At 40.8% G+C, this 14,078-nt stretch overlaps 1 protein-coding gene across 3 annotated transcripts in view; it reads left to right on the plus strand.

Moving 5' to 3' along the window:
* Sorbs2 (sorbin and SH3 domain containing 2) overlaps positions 1–10,958 on the plus strand; it is a 192,338-nt gene extending 181,380 nt beyond the window's left edge. For all 3 annotated transcript variants that reach the window (XM_026786919.1, XM_026786920.1, XM_026786921.1), the window contains 3 exons: positions 2,400–2,449; positions 6,680–6,786; positions 8,733–10,958. In XM_026786919.1, the coding sequence (XP_026642720.1) occupies positions 2,400–2,449; positions 6,680–6,786; positions 8,733–8,794 (219 nt within the window). In that variant the 3' untranslated portion in view covers positions 8,795–10,958. The remainder of the gene's footprint in view (positions 1–2,399; positions 2,450–6,679; positions 6,787–8,732) is intronic.
* The last annotated feature ends 3,120 nt before the right edge of the window (positions 10,959–14,078 follow it).

Consider the following 14,078-nt stretch of genomic DNA (forward strand, 5'->3'; position numbering starts at 1 on the left):
TCTGGGCCCTGTGGGGGGGCGGGGGGCGGGATGCATCTTCATTGTGTCTCACCGATTGGAGGATGAGGAATCTGAGCTGAATGTCCTAGGTCGATAGCAGACAGTGCCTCAAACAGCAGCAAGCACACATTCATGAATGACCATTGACACACTATTCCTCTAGCGGCGGAGACCTTGTAAAAGACATGAACTCAACACTGGAATTACACAACTCTCCTGAGAAACAGGCCTCTAGTGATCAGCTCATCCAGGGATGGTTTCTATTAAAGACCTTTAAACGTCTTCAAAAGTCATGATTTTATGAGATCCACAGCATCTCTGTGATAAAATCAAGGATTATATTCTAGCCTGAGAAACTGGATACTATGGGGAAATTGATGATTCAGGAGTGGGGACAAGATTGGGAGGATGTGAAGCAAGGGGAAAAGGCACATTCTGAAAGATGATTAAGAGCTAGGAATTTGCTGGCTCACACCCCCAGGAAGTGAGTGACCCCTGGCCACACTCGGAGCTACACCCAGCTTTCCTAACTCTCAAAGAAACAATTCATTTAAATAATTTTGGAGGCTGGAGACTCAAAGGTACTGAGCAAGTACAGTTCCAATGGTAATGCTAAATAATGGACAATAACCTCCACATGTAGATTCCGTTAACTAACAGGTTGATTGAAAGTGGTCTTCAATTTTTAACTTAACAGGGGGTTAGAATGAAGCCGGAAATGTAACACATGCATATAGATGACTTACACTTGATTCTTCGTATATTTAAATTGATTAATGATTTCTTTAATTAAAGATCTAAAAAAGTGTTTAGAAGACAGTTTGGTCTTCGTTATTATTTTTTTTTAGACAGGCATTTCCTATGTAACCTTTGTGGGCTGGACTTGAACTCACTAAGATCTGCCTGCCTCTGTCTCCAGAGTACTGAGATTAAAAGCATGACAATGTACCCAGCGTAGTCTTCATTATCCTTAAAAATAATATAACTTATACTTTTAATATTTTATATTTAATAATATCACTTTGCAATTTTAAATCCTGTAGGAATTTTATACTGATTTGTAAAAGTAAATAATTCATGCCGTCAGTAATTCTCATCCACTCTTTAGGTTTAGATTTATGTATTCTATGCTCAGTTGAAAAGAAACTCTAGGGATGCTATTAACAAATGCTACCAATTAATAGACTTAAAGCTTCAAGTTTTCATAGTGAAAATACTTAATCTGCACTAAATAGACAACATTGATTGGAAGATGGGAGATAAATTTAGGAAGGGGCCTGATCAACAGACTCATACTGAAGGGATCTCCAGGGCTCCCTACCCATCCTTGGACCAGAAGTTTCTATGAACAATTTCAGGGAAAATCTTTCTAGGTTATAATAATCAGTAATAACTATGCGTATCCAAGCTCCGGTCCTGATGTCTGAAGACATGGCTATAATAACAACTAAATTCTGTTATTATCAGACTTGTTATCTCAGCGGGTAGCTAAATGTTTGAAACATAGTGGGTCCAATGCATCTATTTCCTGAAAACATAACCTGCAGATGATCAATGTAAATCGCACTCAGTTTCCGTATCCAACAAATGTGCTAAGTTTCATTCTCTGAAGTGTTTGTGTGGCTATACAGGATGCTGAGGCTTGTCATTTCCAATATTATAAGTATCTATTACAGATACTGGTCTTGATGCTTAGTTTAAAAAGAAAGGAAACTCTTTTGAGAGTTCAGTGCACTGGGGATTTCTACCAATATTTCTCTTCTAAGGTAAAGCATTATATGTTACCTGGATATTGTCTGTTGCATTATTCTGGAAGTTCTCTGTCTTCCCTTTTGAAAAACTGCATGTGCTTCCCTGCCCTGACCCTGACCCCGTTGAGAGCAGAGAATTGAACCTCAAATGCAGCATGGGATGTCTGGCTGTTGACTTTCTCCCATCTGTACCTATGTGGCAATGTCGTCTGCGAAGGAAAAGCTCGGAGTGAATGTGGGTTTTGCTAGCTGTGTCTTCCCTCTGCTTGTCTGAGAGAGCGCTAGAGAGTGAGGTTGAATGAAGGGGTCCAGCCTCCCTGCTCCTGTGATTTGATGTCTTTGTTCTTGCCATATTCCTGACCTTGGAAAAATCAATGGGACTCAACTTTCCCTTAAAGCTTGGAGAGACCAGATTGTGGATGTGTTCCAAAGTTTGGACCTTGGGTATTCTGATTGAAAGCACCCTTCAAAATGCTTTAATTATTAAGCACACCGAAACCCTTAATTTGGTGGATTGTTTTTTCCTTCCTCTTGGTTTTTTACAACAGGAAATATTAAATGTCAAGACAGTTGCCATGCTATTACCCAAATTACCTGTTAGTGATACCTGTTCAAACCCTGATGACGCTGAAAATCCTTTCCTTTCAGCCACATCGTTCTGTGTTCACTCATGACAACATTCAAGGTCAGGGGGAACCGTAAGTATTCTTCCTGTCTTCTAAATCAAAGACTAACCCTGGCCCACGAGATGGACGTCAGGCGTAGAGACAGAGTATAGACTTTGTAAGTGAAAGGGGTCGAACAGTGACCATGAGATGTCCAGAACAAGAGACATTGTTCTGCTTTATCAATGAGATCGGGCTAATCCTTGAATGAAAGTAGGAGGACCGGAGAGATGGCTCAGCAGTTAAGAGCACTGGCTGCTCTTTTAGGGGACCTAGGTTCAATTCTTGGCAACCACATAGGGTCTCACAAACACTTGTAACTCAAGTTGCAGGGGATCAAACAGCTTCTCTTAGCCTCCATGAGTACCAGGCACTCACAGGTGCAGATATATACATGCAGGCAAAACACTTATATACATAAAATTAATAAATAACAGAGAAATCTTCCAGCTTTGTGATGACTCCTACAATCTATAAATCCATCTCTTCCTTACTTGCTGTATAACTGGTAACCACAACTTTAAAGACAAACCATGACCTAACATTGTTTTTCCACCTCTGAAAAATTTGAAGAATATCTATCCATCTGAAACACCTAGAAAACCTAACTAACACGACTACAAGCTTAACTATTATAGATGACTATCTATTAACCTGTATTTTTAAATGAACTGTACAATCACAGTACCTTAATCAAGAACAGAAATATACATATAACAAGATTGACTTAAAATTTGTATCACTAGACCAATATCCATACCAATGCAAATTCTTCATATCTCTATCAGTATAATTCCAAAAGTATAACCCACGCTTCAGAATGTCTTTTGAAAATAGCAGTATTAAAGCACTTGCTGCTGTTCAGACACATGATGTCATTTCCACCACACCAAGACTATGCCCTTTCAAAGATTCCTTCCTGGCACATATGTGAAATCAACCTGCAAGAATCACGCATTGCCTTTAAGAGCCCCATTTGTCTTTCTCTGGCCCAGTTTACAGTGGTTATTCTGAGGCTATCCACTTCCTATTGGCTCCTGCCTCAGCCTCTCCTTGTGCACCTAAGTCTTCTGCCCAAGCTCTGCTCACTTGGTGAGAGACATGCTGACCAAAGGCTCTTTGTGGGCAGGCCCTGGTGTGGGACTGGTGTTTTCTGCACCAGGAGTCCCTTCTTATTCTTCAGGGTTAGAAACAGGCCATTCAGACCACATCACTCTCTGAAAGTGCCTCTCACAGTGTGGCCAGGAAGGCGTGCCTCTGAAGACGTCTTTATCCCAAACAGACTAGGTTAGAAGTAACAATCACTGAAACACCTCACCTAATTGTAAAACTTTAAGAGTGACTTGTAAGATGTCTCTGTTGCTCTTTTACGTGTGCAAATGGTGATAGGATCACATCACAAAAAATACTCTCCAGAGCTGTCTAGGGCAATGACATTGCTGGTGTGTTCTGTTAAACAGCGTTTGAGACCTAGGAACAAGTTGTGCTCCTATACTTTGTTGTGTCACATGCAGCTGGGCTCATTGGGCTATTCTAATATCACAGAATCCACAGGCAGGAAGAATGATATACTTCCAAGCCTTGCTTTCGATGTCATTCTTTATCAACTCTATGTTTCATTGCTACCTTGATTGGAGGGATTGTGGAAAGTTAGCTAACTGCATATATTTGTAAAAATACTTTGGGAAGCAAAAGTAGAAACCTATGCCACATTGCTACAGTTCAGTTTAGGGACAATAGAAGGTGCAGGCTATAGTTTGGAGTTTGGCTCTGCACTTTTAAGTGACAGGTTTATTTTTGCAGCAATCCTGACCCCATTATTACCAACATATTTTAGAGCAGCATTTTTTAAAAAATTTTAATTGGGCTGTATTTCCTGTCACGCAACACTGATTTTGAAAACCAGCAGAGATAGAAGGATTTCCAGGAAGGTTTGTTTTTTATTTCCATAAAAACATTTTTTTTTTGAGTGTGATCTAATTAAACCGCTATGGTAAATAAATTCTGACAAGCATACTTGGCTTGCATTATATGAAAATGAGCTGGGAGTCCATGCCAATTCTAGTTTGTTAGCTCTGGGGACCCTCAGTCTTCAAGCAGCTGGAGTTTGAGTCCTGAAGTAGGCCTGTCAGTGTTTGGAGATAGGCCTCAGTAAGGCTAGAAGCTGAGAAGCTCAGAGAGAACCCACTTTACCAAAGGACCTGTGCAGACTACATCCATCATCATAGCAGCCATGGATGACCGTGTCCCTCAAGCTCAAGAATGGACAAGGGGCCTTGCTGAAATCCCCTTCCTTCTTTGTTTTTTTTTTTTAATTTATTAAAGATTTCTGTCTCTTCCCCGCCACCGCCTCCCATTTCCCTTCCCCTCCCCCAATCAAGTCCCCCTCCCTCCGAAATTCCATCATTCTCTTCCCAACCGCCTCAGACGCTAAACAACACATGAATGACAAAATGGTTTTTCTCTTCCCCTAGGACTGGCCCCAGGCAAACATCCTAGGGAGGTGGCCCCTGCCAGGCTTTCTTGCCACATCTAGGGTCTGCCTCAGTTTCTCTCTGTGACCAGAAGCTGAAGAGGCCTCAGAGGATTGCAAAGGACGCAAAGAATAAAAATGGCTAAAATTGCCTACTAGAAGGGAACATTATTAACTAGGGAAGGAATCTCTAATGTGGGGATTTCAGGGTTGGGTACCAGGCTAGGGAAGGTGATGGTTTTTACAGAAAGGCAAAGCTCTTTCCTACAGCTCCCTGCAGCAGACAACTTTATCTGTATCCCATGATCAGGAGACACTGGCAGAGAGGGAGCCAGTGAAGTTGGTGCACAGTTATAGCACAATGTTTGGATTCAAGCACCAGAATATTCTGCCAAAATATGATGTTTCTGACTTGATAAAGTAATTAGGAATAAAGCATTCTTGTTCCAAAGTAGAATTCAGTACCACCTACTTTTTAATGGTGGCCCAAAATAAATCCAAAGTGCCTCAGAATGCTGTTACTGTTTTCTTACATTTGCACAATTATGTTATAAAAAGCAATGAAAACAAATTTACCAGTCCTCTTAATCCTATGACAGATGAGTGATATCATGAAAATTTCCCACTAACTGCATACCCAACGCTACCCAGCCTTCTTAGCCTGTAAAATGTCAGTCTTTACTTTCCCAAGTTCTGGTCCATTCTAATAGTCAAAAAATTTAGTAGTCACAAAAGTCAATGTTAAATGGATGCAGTATTCAAACACATTATAGATCAACGTCACCATCTCTCTATCAGAGTTCAGACAAGGAAAACAAAATGGTGGCGTTCTGTTCGGAATTCTTTCTCTCATACGGCTATTTGAAAGGAGACTCTTTCTAGCTTAATCACAGTTTCTCCCAGGCACCTTTTTTTAAAGAGCATGATCTATTAGTTGAGCCAAGTCAGGGATGCCCGCACATACAGCCTCACCAGTGATTCAAGGTCATAGGTGAATTGCAAGAAGTCTTCACACATCCTGATTCAGATTATAAAACTAATTTTTAAAGCATTTCCTGTGATAAGCATATAGTCTTCCATTTATAATAATTCCCACATCATTTACAAAATGGTGGTACATGCCTTTAATCCTAGCTCTTAGGAGGCAAAGACAGGCAGATCTCTGGGAGTTCGAGGCCAGCCTGATCTACAGAGTGAGTTCCAAGACAGGCTCCAAAGCTACATAGAAAAGCCTGTCTCAAAATGCAAACAAAATAAATAAAATAAAAAAAAAACTTAAAGTTAAACAAAATGTGTGTCAGAAACATTTTTCACAACTCAATTTAGAACCACTTAAGAATTCTTTTTCTGAGCCTTCCTTATTTATTTCTGGTCATGGCTAGCTAACTCTGTGACCCCTCTTAATGGGCTGTACAATACAAATACCATTTATACCAATATTATTCTATATTGCTATGTAGCACCTGCATGGGAAACATTATATGTCTAGACAATTGAAATGCAGATCTGGCCTACAAATATCAAAATGCTTTTGCCCGACTTGTGAATATTATAATCTTTTCTGGCTATTTCTCACAGTATGTTTTGAAGTATAGCTAAAGTGGCCTGATCCCCATGAGACTCTGCATGTCTCTGTTGGCTTTACGTGCTTAGCAGAGACTGAACATGCCTAACACAACATATTAGAATGTAGAAATAGACATGTTAGAGCTGAAATGACTGTTACACTAACTTCTATAACTTGATGACAATATGAAATAAATTAAACACGCCCATCTGTCCTGTTTAAGGTTTCAGGCTCTGTATAACTATACTCCTAGGAATGAAGATGAGCTGGAGCTCAGAGAGAGCGATGTCGTGGATGTCATGGAGAAATGTGATGACGGATGGTTCGTGGGTATGTGCTCATTTACTCTTACTCTGAACACATCTGACTGTTCCGTCATTCATTCTGGACATGCCTGACTGTCCCGTCAATCACTCTAGACACGTCTGGCTGTTCCATCATTCACTCTGAACACGTCTGACTGTTCTGTCATTCACTCTAGACATGTCTGACTGTCCCGTCATTCACTCTGGACACGTCTGACTGTTTTGTTGTTTGTTTTAAATTTGCTCACTTTTGTAGTCCACTGTGAATGTCAGTCTCTCTTTGAATTCGTGGTGTGCTATACATCCCAAAGTCACTGCATTTTAATAAAGTGTAGCAATTACTGCTGTGGGGATACACGATTTTCTGCTAGTTTAATTTTCAACCCAACTAGGAAAATTCCTTTAAATAGCACCAATTAGCAATGGCTGTGATGTCATAATGACAATTACAAAAACACTAAATGTTCCCATGTGGGAAATATTTTTGTTCTGTTTGGTGGAAAATGTTAGCTGTCAATAGGGGAAATGTTATTGGATGGGGAGCGAGAGGAAAAGGAAGCTGACCCATTTGCTAGGACTGATATAGCCAGTCCTAAAAGTCTAGGGGTCCTCCTGAGCTTCACTTAGTAGATGAGAGAACTACCTTTGTCGCCGCTTCAAAAGCAAGCCCAGGGTTACCATCTCAGAGACTGGAAGCTCAGCCATGGAGTACATGCTTACATCCGCCACTGCTCCACTGTCCAGTGCCCAGAGCAGAGAGAGAGGTGGAGGAAGCAGAAGAGCAAGGAGATGAGGAGGAGATGACATGAGGTCTTCTAAGAAAATCCTGGTAGACAGAAGTGTCCACCCAGACACAAAGGAAGGGATGACGAGGAAAGGGGCTGGGAGGGCTGGAGAGTCTGGAGAGTTAGGATGACCTGGATTCCACTCTTAGCACCCATACGGTGGCTATTAGCTGTCCATGACTACCGTTCCAGGGGCATCTGCCACCCATTCTGGCCTCAGTAAGCACTGTGTGAAGCACAGACAGGCATCCAGGCCAACCCCCATACACATAGAATAGTCCAGCAGCGGCGAGGTAAGGAAAGAACTGAGGTCACATGGACAGACACATACCTTAGAACCTATTATTTCCCTTAATCTCCATATACAAGAAGAGAATATATGGTTTTCAGGGGTTAATGAGAAATGAAATTTTAGAGGCCCTACCCAACCTTCTATTCTAAAATATGAAAGAACTTATTGTACAGACTTTATAGGAATTATCTAAGGAACTGTGGTATCTGAGACAAAGGAGACAATAAGAATAGCCATGTGTGCACTCAACTTAAATGCCCTTGTTAGAAACCATTCTCAGTGGCTGCACCCCAGCCCACATGCCCATGCGAGGAGCAGCCAGTCTTCTACTTTGGAAAATATGTAGTGATTTTTAAATTGCTCAGAAGTCTATATTTTGTTCCGAAGTGTAACTGTGCTTTCTTTGTGAGTGAGGTAGCACTAAGCGTCAGATTATAACACTTGTGACAATGGCAGTGTCCGTGTGGTGGCCGTGTGGCACTGCAGAGGAAGCTTCCTGCTACTCTGTGTGCATCTGGTACTCTCGTCTCGTCCACTGCAAGTCTCACAGTTACCTCTTAGTCCATGTTTGGCGTTGTGGAGATCGGAGTCCTGCCACCCAGCTCCCTGCCCAGTTGTCTTCTCTCTAGACTGGGAGTCTGGGCTTCCTAACGTAGCTCCCTGTGATAGAAGTTGATCCCTTATGCAAATGTAACAATGATGACATCGGGCAAGACAATTAACCTGCCTGCTTTCTCTTTTTCCTGTCCTCAAGTGAGTTCTCTATGCTTCTTCCCAAACTATTTAGGGCTCGCTCTCCCAGTGACCCTTAGAGAAGGCAATTCCTCAAGCAGACCTAGTACCTGACATTTCATTGCTGTTACACACCTGTTCATTTGTTGCTTCTGTTTTCAGGAACTTCGAGAAGAACCAAATTCTTTGGGACTTTTCCCGGAAACTATGTCAAGAGGCTGTGAATCGCCTTCTTCCTCATTTACTCCGCATTTTTGGTCACACATCCACACAACTCACCTGGAACATCCCAGCAGGCCTGCCGCTGTCATGCCTTATGGTTTCCCAAGGCCATTGCCATCTCCACCTGCCGCCACCAAATCACCAGCAGCAACTGCCGCTGTGAGCCTTAGGGAGGCTGGGCGCTTATAGGGAAATGTGGCAAAACTTACACCCACATCAATGCGGTTTCCTGCTTTCTGCCCTGAACTTTAAAAATCTCTGTGTATGGAATCAGAATGAAAGTCATCGTACTTAAAAAGAGTGGAAGAGTTAAGGCAGGAAAAAAAAGAGGAGAGGAAAGAAAGAAAGAAAGAAAGAAAGAAAGAAAGAAAGAAAGAAAGAAAGAAAGAAAGAAAGAAAGAAAGAAAAGAAAGAAAAGAAAAGAAAGAAGGAAGGAAGAAAGAAAAGAGACTCTCTAGGAGACTGGCTGGTCTCATCACGGCTATACTTCCCCCTCTCTAGAAGGTGTTCTGTGCTCAGGAACCAGACTGTTTTCTGAAATGCTGTGGTTTGCATTTTCACCCTCAGCTTGGCAGTGTGTTTTCCTCTCACGAGTTTGCCTAGTGCCCTGGTTTACACTGTATAACAACTATACTTCAGCTATTGTTTGCCTGCACTTCTTACATATCGTTTTATGCACAGTGATTTATAAAATCTAGAGCGAGTAGGAAGGTTAACTGGGACGGCTGTGATTTCTGTTGGCTGCATTAAGTTCTCACCCAGGAGTCTTATCCTGCCCATTTTTTTGTGTACTTATTAGAAGTGCAAACAGTGAGTGATTAAGAAGCCATTGGTCACTACCATGACTATCATGAAGGTTTAGCCACACTGCGGGACAAATCGTGTTGTAAATTTGCATTGCTGTTTTATATTAAAATGTAATCATCGGCATCATGAACAATGAGCTCTTAGTGTTTTATTTATCTGTTAAAACTTAAAAAGCAGTGTTAGTAAGAGAGGCAAAGAGATGGAAGTAAGTGGGTTTCACTGCGTATGTACACTTACACATAAGGACATATAAATCAGATGCTATATTGTACATTTTATGGACATGTAAAAGAATCCCACATTATTTTATAGAGTACCTCGGGAGCATCCTGAGTGTTAAGGCTGGCTTTAGCAAGGACTATGATCTATGTCTAGCAAGGACAATTATTTTTACTATAATAATTATTTTTCTTCTATAAAACCCAGAATCCTGACTCAATTTCCAGACAGGACTATATATGTTGAGCCTCATTTTTCTGGTGTGTGTAAAATACTTCCTAGAAATAATGAGGCGATTTCAGAAATAATGGTTAAATCATTCAGGTTGTATTTCCTGCCCCCAAACAGTTCCACAAAACGATACCAAACCTGAAAGATTTAATGGATTCACAGTGCCTGTGTTCCGCATACTCTGAGACATAGCTTTGTATTTCGAATGAATTTGCATAAGACCTGTTCATCTTTGAAATCTTTAGCACCTTATAGACAAAACTTTTTATGGCTTTTCTCCGTGGGCAATGCTTGATCTCACACAACATGTAGACTCCAGCATTTTGTATATATGTTTGTTCTTTTCTTTTGTACAGACTATTGTTCAGAAAATGGGGATTTCCCAATTTGGTCTTTATCCTGCACTTAAACTGAGTTTAAACTCTTTCGGCAGGTCTCCCTTGAGGCTCTCTTCACAGATCACAGGCTAGTACGAATCTGGAAGATAACATCTACACAAAATTCTATGAATTGGAAAGATCTTTGTATCCAACCTGAAATGCACGTAGATACTGGCAACAGAGGAATGTTACTAAGGGGGTAGGGACAAAAACACCTTTGAGAAGCTCACTTTACTCTCCAGTTCACGACCAGCTTTCTATTAGGAAAACTCGGGATTGGCAATCAGCCAGCCAAGTGCAGCTTTGCTGATGAATGACTACTTCTTTTTCACACCATTTATGAAAACAAATCTTCAACTCTGCTGCCTGTTCTATTTAAGAAAATTTGCTGTTTCTACTCTCTGTATCTGATTTTAAAAGGGAAAAAACATTCATACCTGGCTTTCAGGTCATTGACTTTGAATTCTTACAAAGCAAAGGTCATTGTGTTTTTCTTGAGTAGATACCTAATAAATTTTGCTTGAAAATACTTCTACTTTTCTTTGGCATTTATATAAACTCTGTGTCTTATTCCATGGTATTAGTTAAAAAAAATAACTGGAAACATTTGGCTTATGGTCCCTTGACACATGAATGGATAAATACATGTTCGCATCAACTCAGAGGAGAATTTAAAAAATGTGCCACCAAGGTCCCCTGGCTAAATCCTCTTTACTTAAATATTGCTCCTCGGCCAAAATGACATATCTCATAAGATCCTTGCCTCAAACCTGGCTATTTTCCAAGAAGTTAGTTACAAATATTTCAAGTTATGAACACCTGTCTTGGAACTTTCAAATGCTTCACCTGAAGAATTTACCATCACTGATCTCTGAGTGAATTTCAAAACTGCGGCAGAGGGATCATCCTTTCTGTCACACAAATAACAAAGAGTTACCACGGGGACTTGGGTTCTTTCTAATATTATCTCAATCCCTTCTTTATCCATACATATCTGTCTAATAGTCAGAAACAGGGTCCTCTCCCGGACCTCAGTTCATAAATGAGTCTTTTTTTTTTAAATGGGTTGTTTCTTTTTTTGGAATTTAACATTTTTAATTTTTAATTAACATAAATACAAACAAAGAAAATTTAAGTGAATGGGGTACCTCCATATGGATTACTCTGTACATATGATCATAGTGAATAATTTTAGCTTTGAGGAACAGAGGTTGAGAGCTGGGTCTTCCTCATCTACTGGGGCTGAAAATAGGTATTCCTCATTTTGGAGAAACAAAGATTTTGATTAACACTTGGATATGTATAATAATCTTCATTCTGTTCATCTTATTAATTTCTGTCTAACATTAATCAATATTTACTATATAAAAATATTGCTATTTTCCTGAAATTTACAATGCTAAATATGTTCCAATATAATTTCTTATTTTAGCTTGCTATCAATCCAATGAGTGCATATACTACAAACATATTGGTTCTTCTGTGTCACAAAGGCCTAGATATGAGCCACAACTGTTAGGCGATAGTCTTATTGCTTCAACTCAGGTCTCCTCTATTCCACTGAGTAATTTCTAACTCTCCCTAGCTCTCCACTGAGGTGCGCTCCCTTGTGGGAAGACTACACCTCACAGAAATTAGCAGTCCCGTTTCTGCCTGAGTGCTGTCAGTCACTTAAGTCTGTACATCTGAACCTCTCCGTCCAGGTCATTGGAAGGCTAGCAGGAAGGGATGCTGATGCTTCGGCACCAAATGTTAAGCCCTGCTTTAGTGCTTCATCACTGGAAACAGGCTGGTCCTTTCCTTACTTGATCAAAAGCTGGGAGGATTTGTTTACGTGGCTGCCGGCTTTCATATCTGCTTACTCCTTGATCTCTTTTTGTAGGTGGTCAGTTTGTGTGGCCTGATAATTTCTTCCCACTCTTTTCCAGATTTTGGCTACAAAGGAGGATATTATTAAGAGAAGCATCTGGTTACAAAAGACTACGTACTCTGACAGCATCTCAGAGTCCATTTATTTAAAGAATTATTTCAACCTCCTCTCCAGATGGTAGCGCTTTAAGGATTGTTTGGGTATCAATTACATTTTCAAATCATGTACCCCTCACTGATAATGAGGGTCAGAGCACGAGTGGAGATTGGCCTTAGAAGTAAAATGTCCCACAGTAGGGATTTGCTCAGGGAACAAATTCATTATTTGCTTGTGGAACAAATTCAGTCTGCTTTCTGATATTGGATGTCCTCCCAGCTACAATGGTTTGTACAGAGAACAGTGGCCATCAATTTGATAATAGGATCTCTAACTTTACACCTTAATTAAATGAAATGTTAGTCTCCCCCCAAATTCCTATTTTTCCATTTTGCATTAGAAGAAAACTATACATCATTTTTAAGTTCATTTTCTTGCTTTCGTGAGTGAAAACTGGCAGATGTGTTTGTTTTCTCTTGGTGTGTAAATGCGTGTGTGACACCCTCAGCTTCCCTCTTCTCCCACTACTGAAATGCTTCCTCTCTGTCTCTTCTCAGAAATCAGTTTGTGAAAATTTGTGATGGGTGCTCATTGTCAGCCACAGATCTGGAAAGTGACCAGGAGAAAAGGGAAAGTTAAGTGGCTGTTACACACCAAGCCATTCTTACCGGTGATCTGTGTCCTTATTGTGAAACTAGGACGAGGTCTATGTTGAGCCCACTCTACAGATGAGGAAGTGGGAGGTGCAAGAGGCTGAGAGGCTCCTTTGTCATGTGTGCAGTGGGGTAGCATGTGGTAGAAGATGGATTCAGGGCCTGATGGAGCTCCCTCCCAAGCCTGCATGCTGCCTTCTGTATTGCCCAGAATTGGTGATAGCACATTCATTGATCAAACGATGAAGTCAGAATTAACTGTCTCTATCCATCTACTCTTCCTTGTTCACCATTCACAGACACATTGCCATGGCAACCTCCTCCTAACAGCATCTTACTAGGCACATGTGCTGAGAAGGGGTACTAAAGTATCTCCTGAGAAAAGCTCTCTCTGGCTTCTAAAACTACACAGTAACTATGAGTTCTGATTCACCGAGGCTCTGTGAGCCAGCTCAGCAGCCAATGGAGCTTCAGGGAAGTGTTTGGTATTCAAGCCACTTGGAGACCAGCAAACCCAACATGCTCTAGGAACACAGAGTACTCACTGGACAGCTTTTAAATACACACAGCCTCGAGATACACTAGCCATTCTCAGCAGGGTGACGCTTTCTGTGGCTCAGAGCCTTAGCTCACTGCTAAATTTGGCCCCCTGGGAGCTCAGGAAAGTTCCATCTGAGCTCATACACATACAGATATCTTGACCCATAAAACTTGGAGCACAGGACAGAAATCAGTCGAGCAAATCTTCACCTGTTCCTTGGGGGTTTCTTGTTTCATCCTTCCCCCTAAAATACGGTGAGTGACTCAGTCATCCTTGTGTCTTCTAAAAATAAATGCCATTTCAGCCAAACTCTTGTTGCTATTAACACCCTTAGACAGGTGCCAAGTCTTGCATTATATTGCAAGAGCTTGAGAATGACTCCCTAAAGCATTTTTAATTTTTTAAAGTTTAACAATCATTAAACATTTATTGTCCAAAAAAAGAGAAAACATAAATGTGCACAAGGAGGAAACATTACAAATGACACTT

Source organism: Microtus ochrogaster, linkage group LG7_11 (genome assembly GCF_000317375.1).
Source record: "Microtus ochrogaster isolate Prairie Vole_2 linkage group LG7_11, MicOch1.0, whole genome shotgun sequence".
Classification (NCBI taxonomy): domain Eukaryota; kingdom Metazoa; phylum Chordata; class Mammalia; order Rodentia; family Cricetidae; genus Microtus; species Microtus ochrogaster.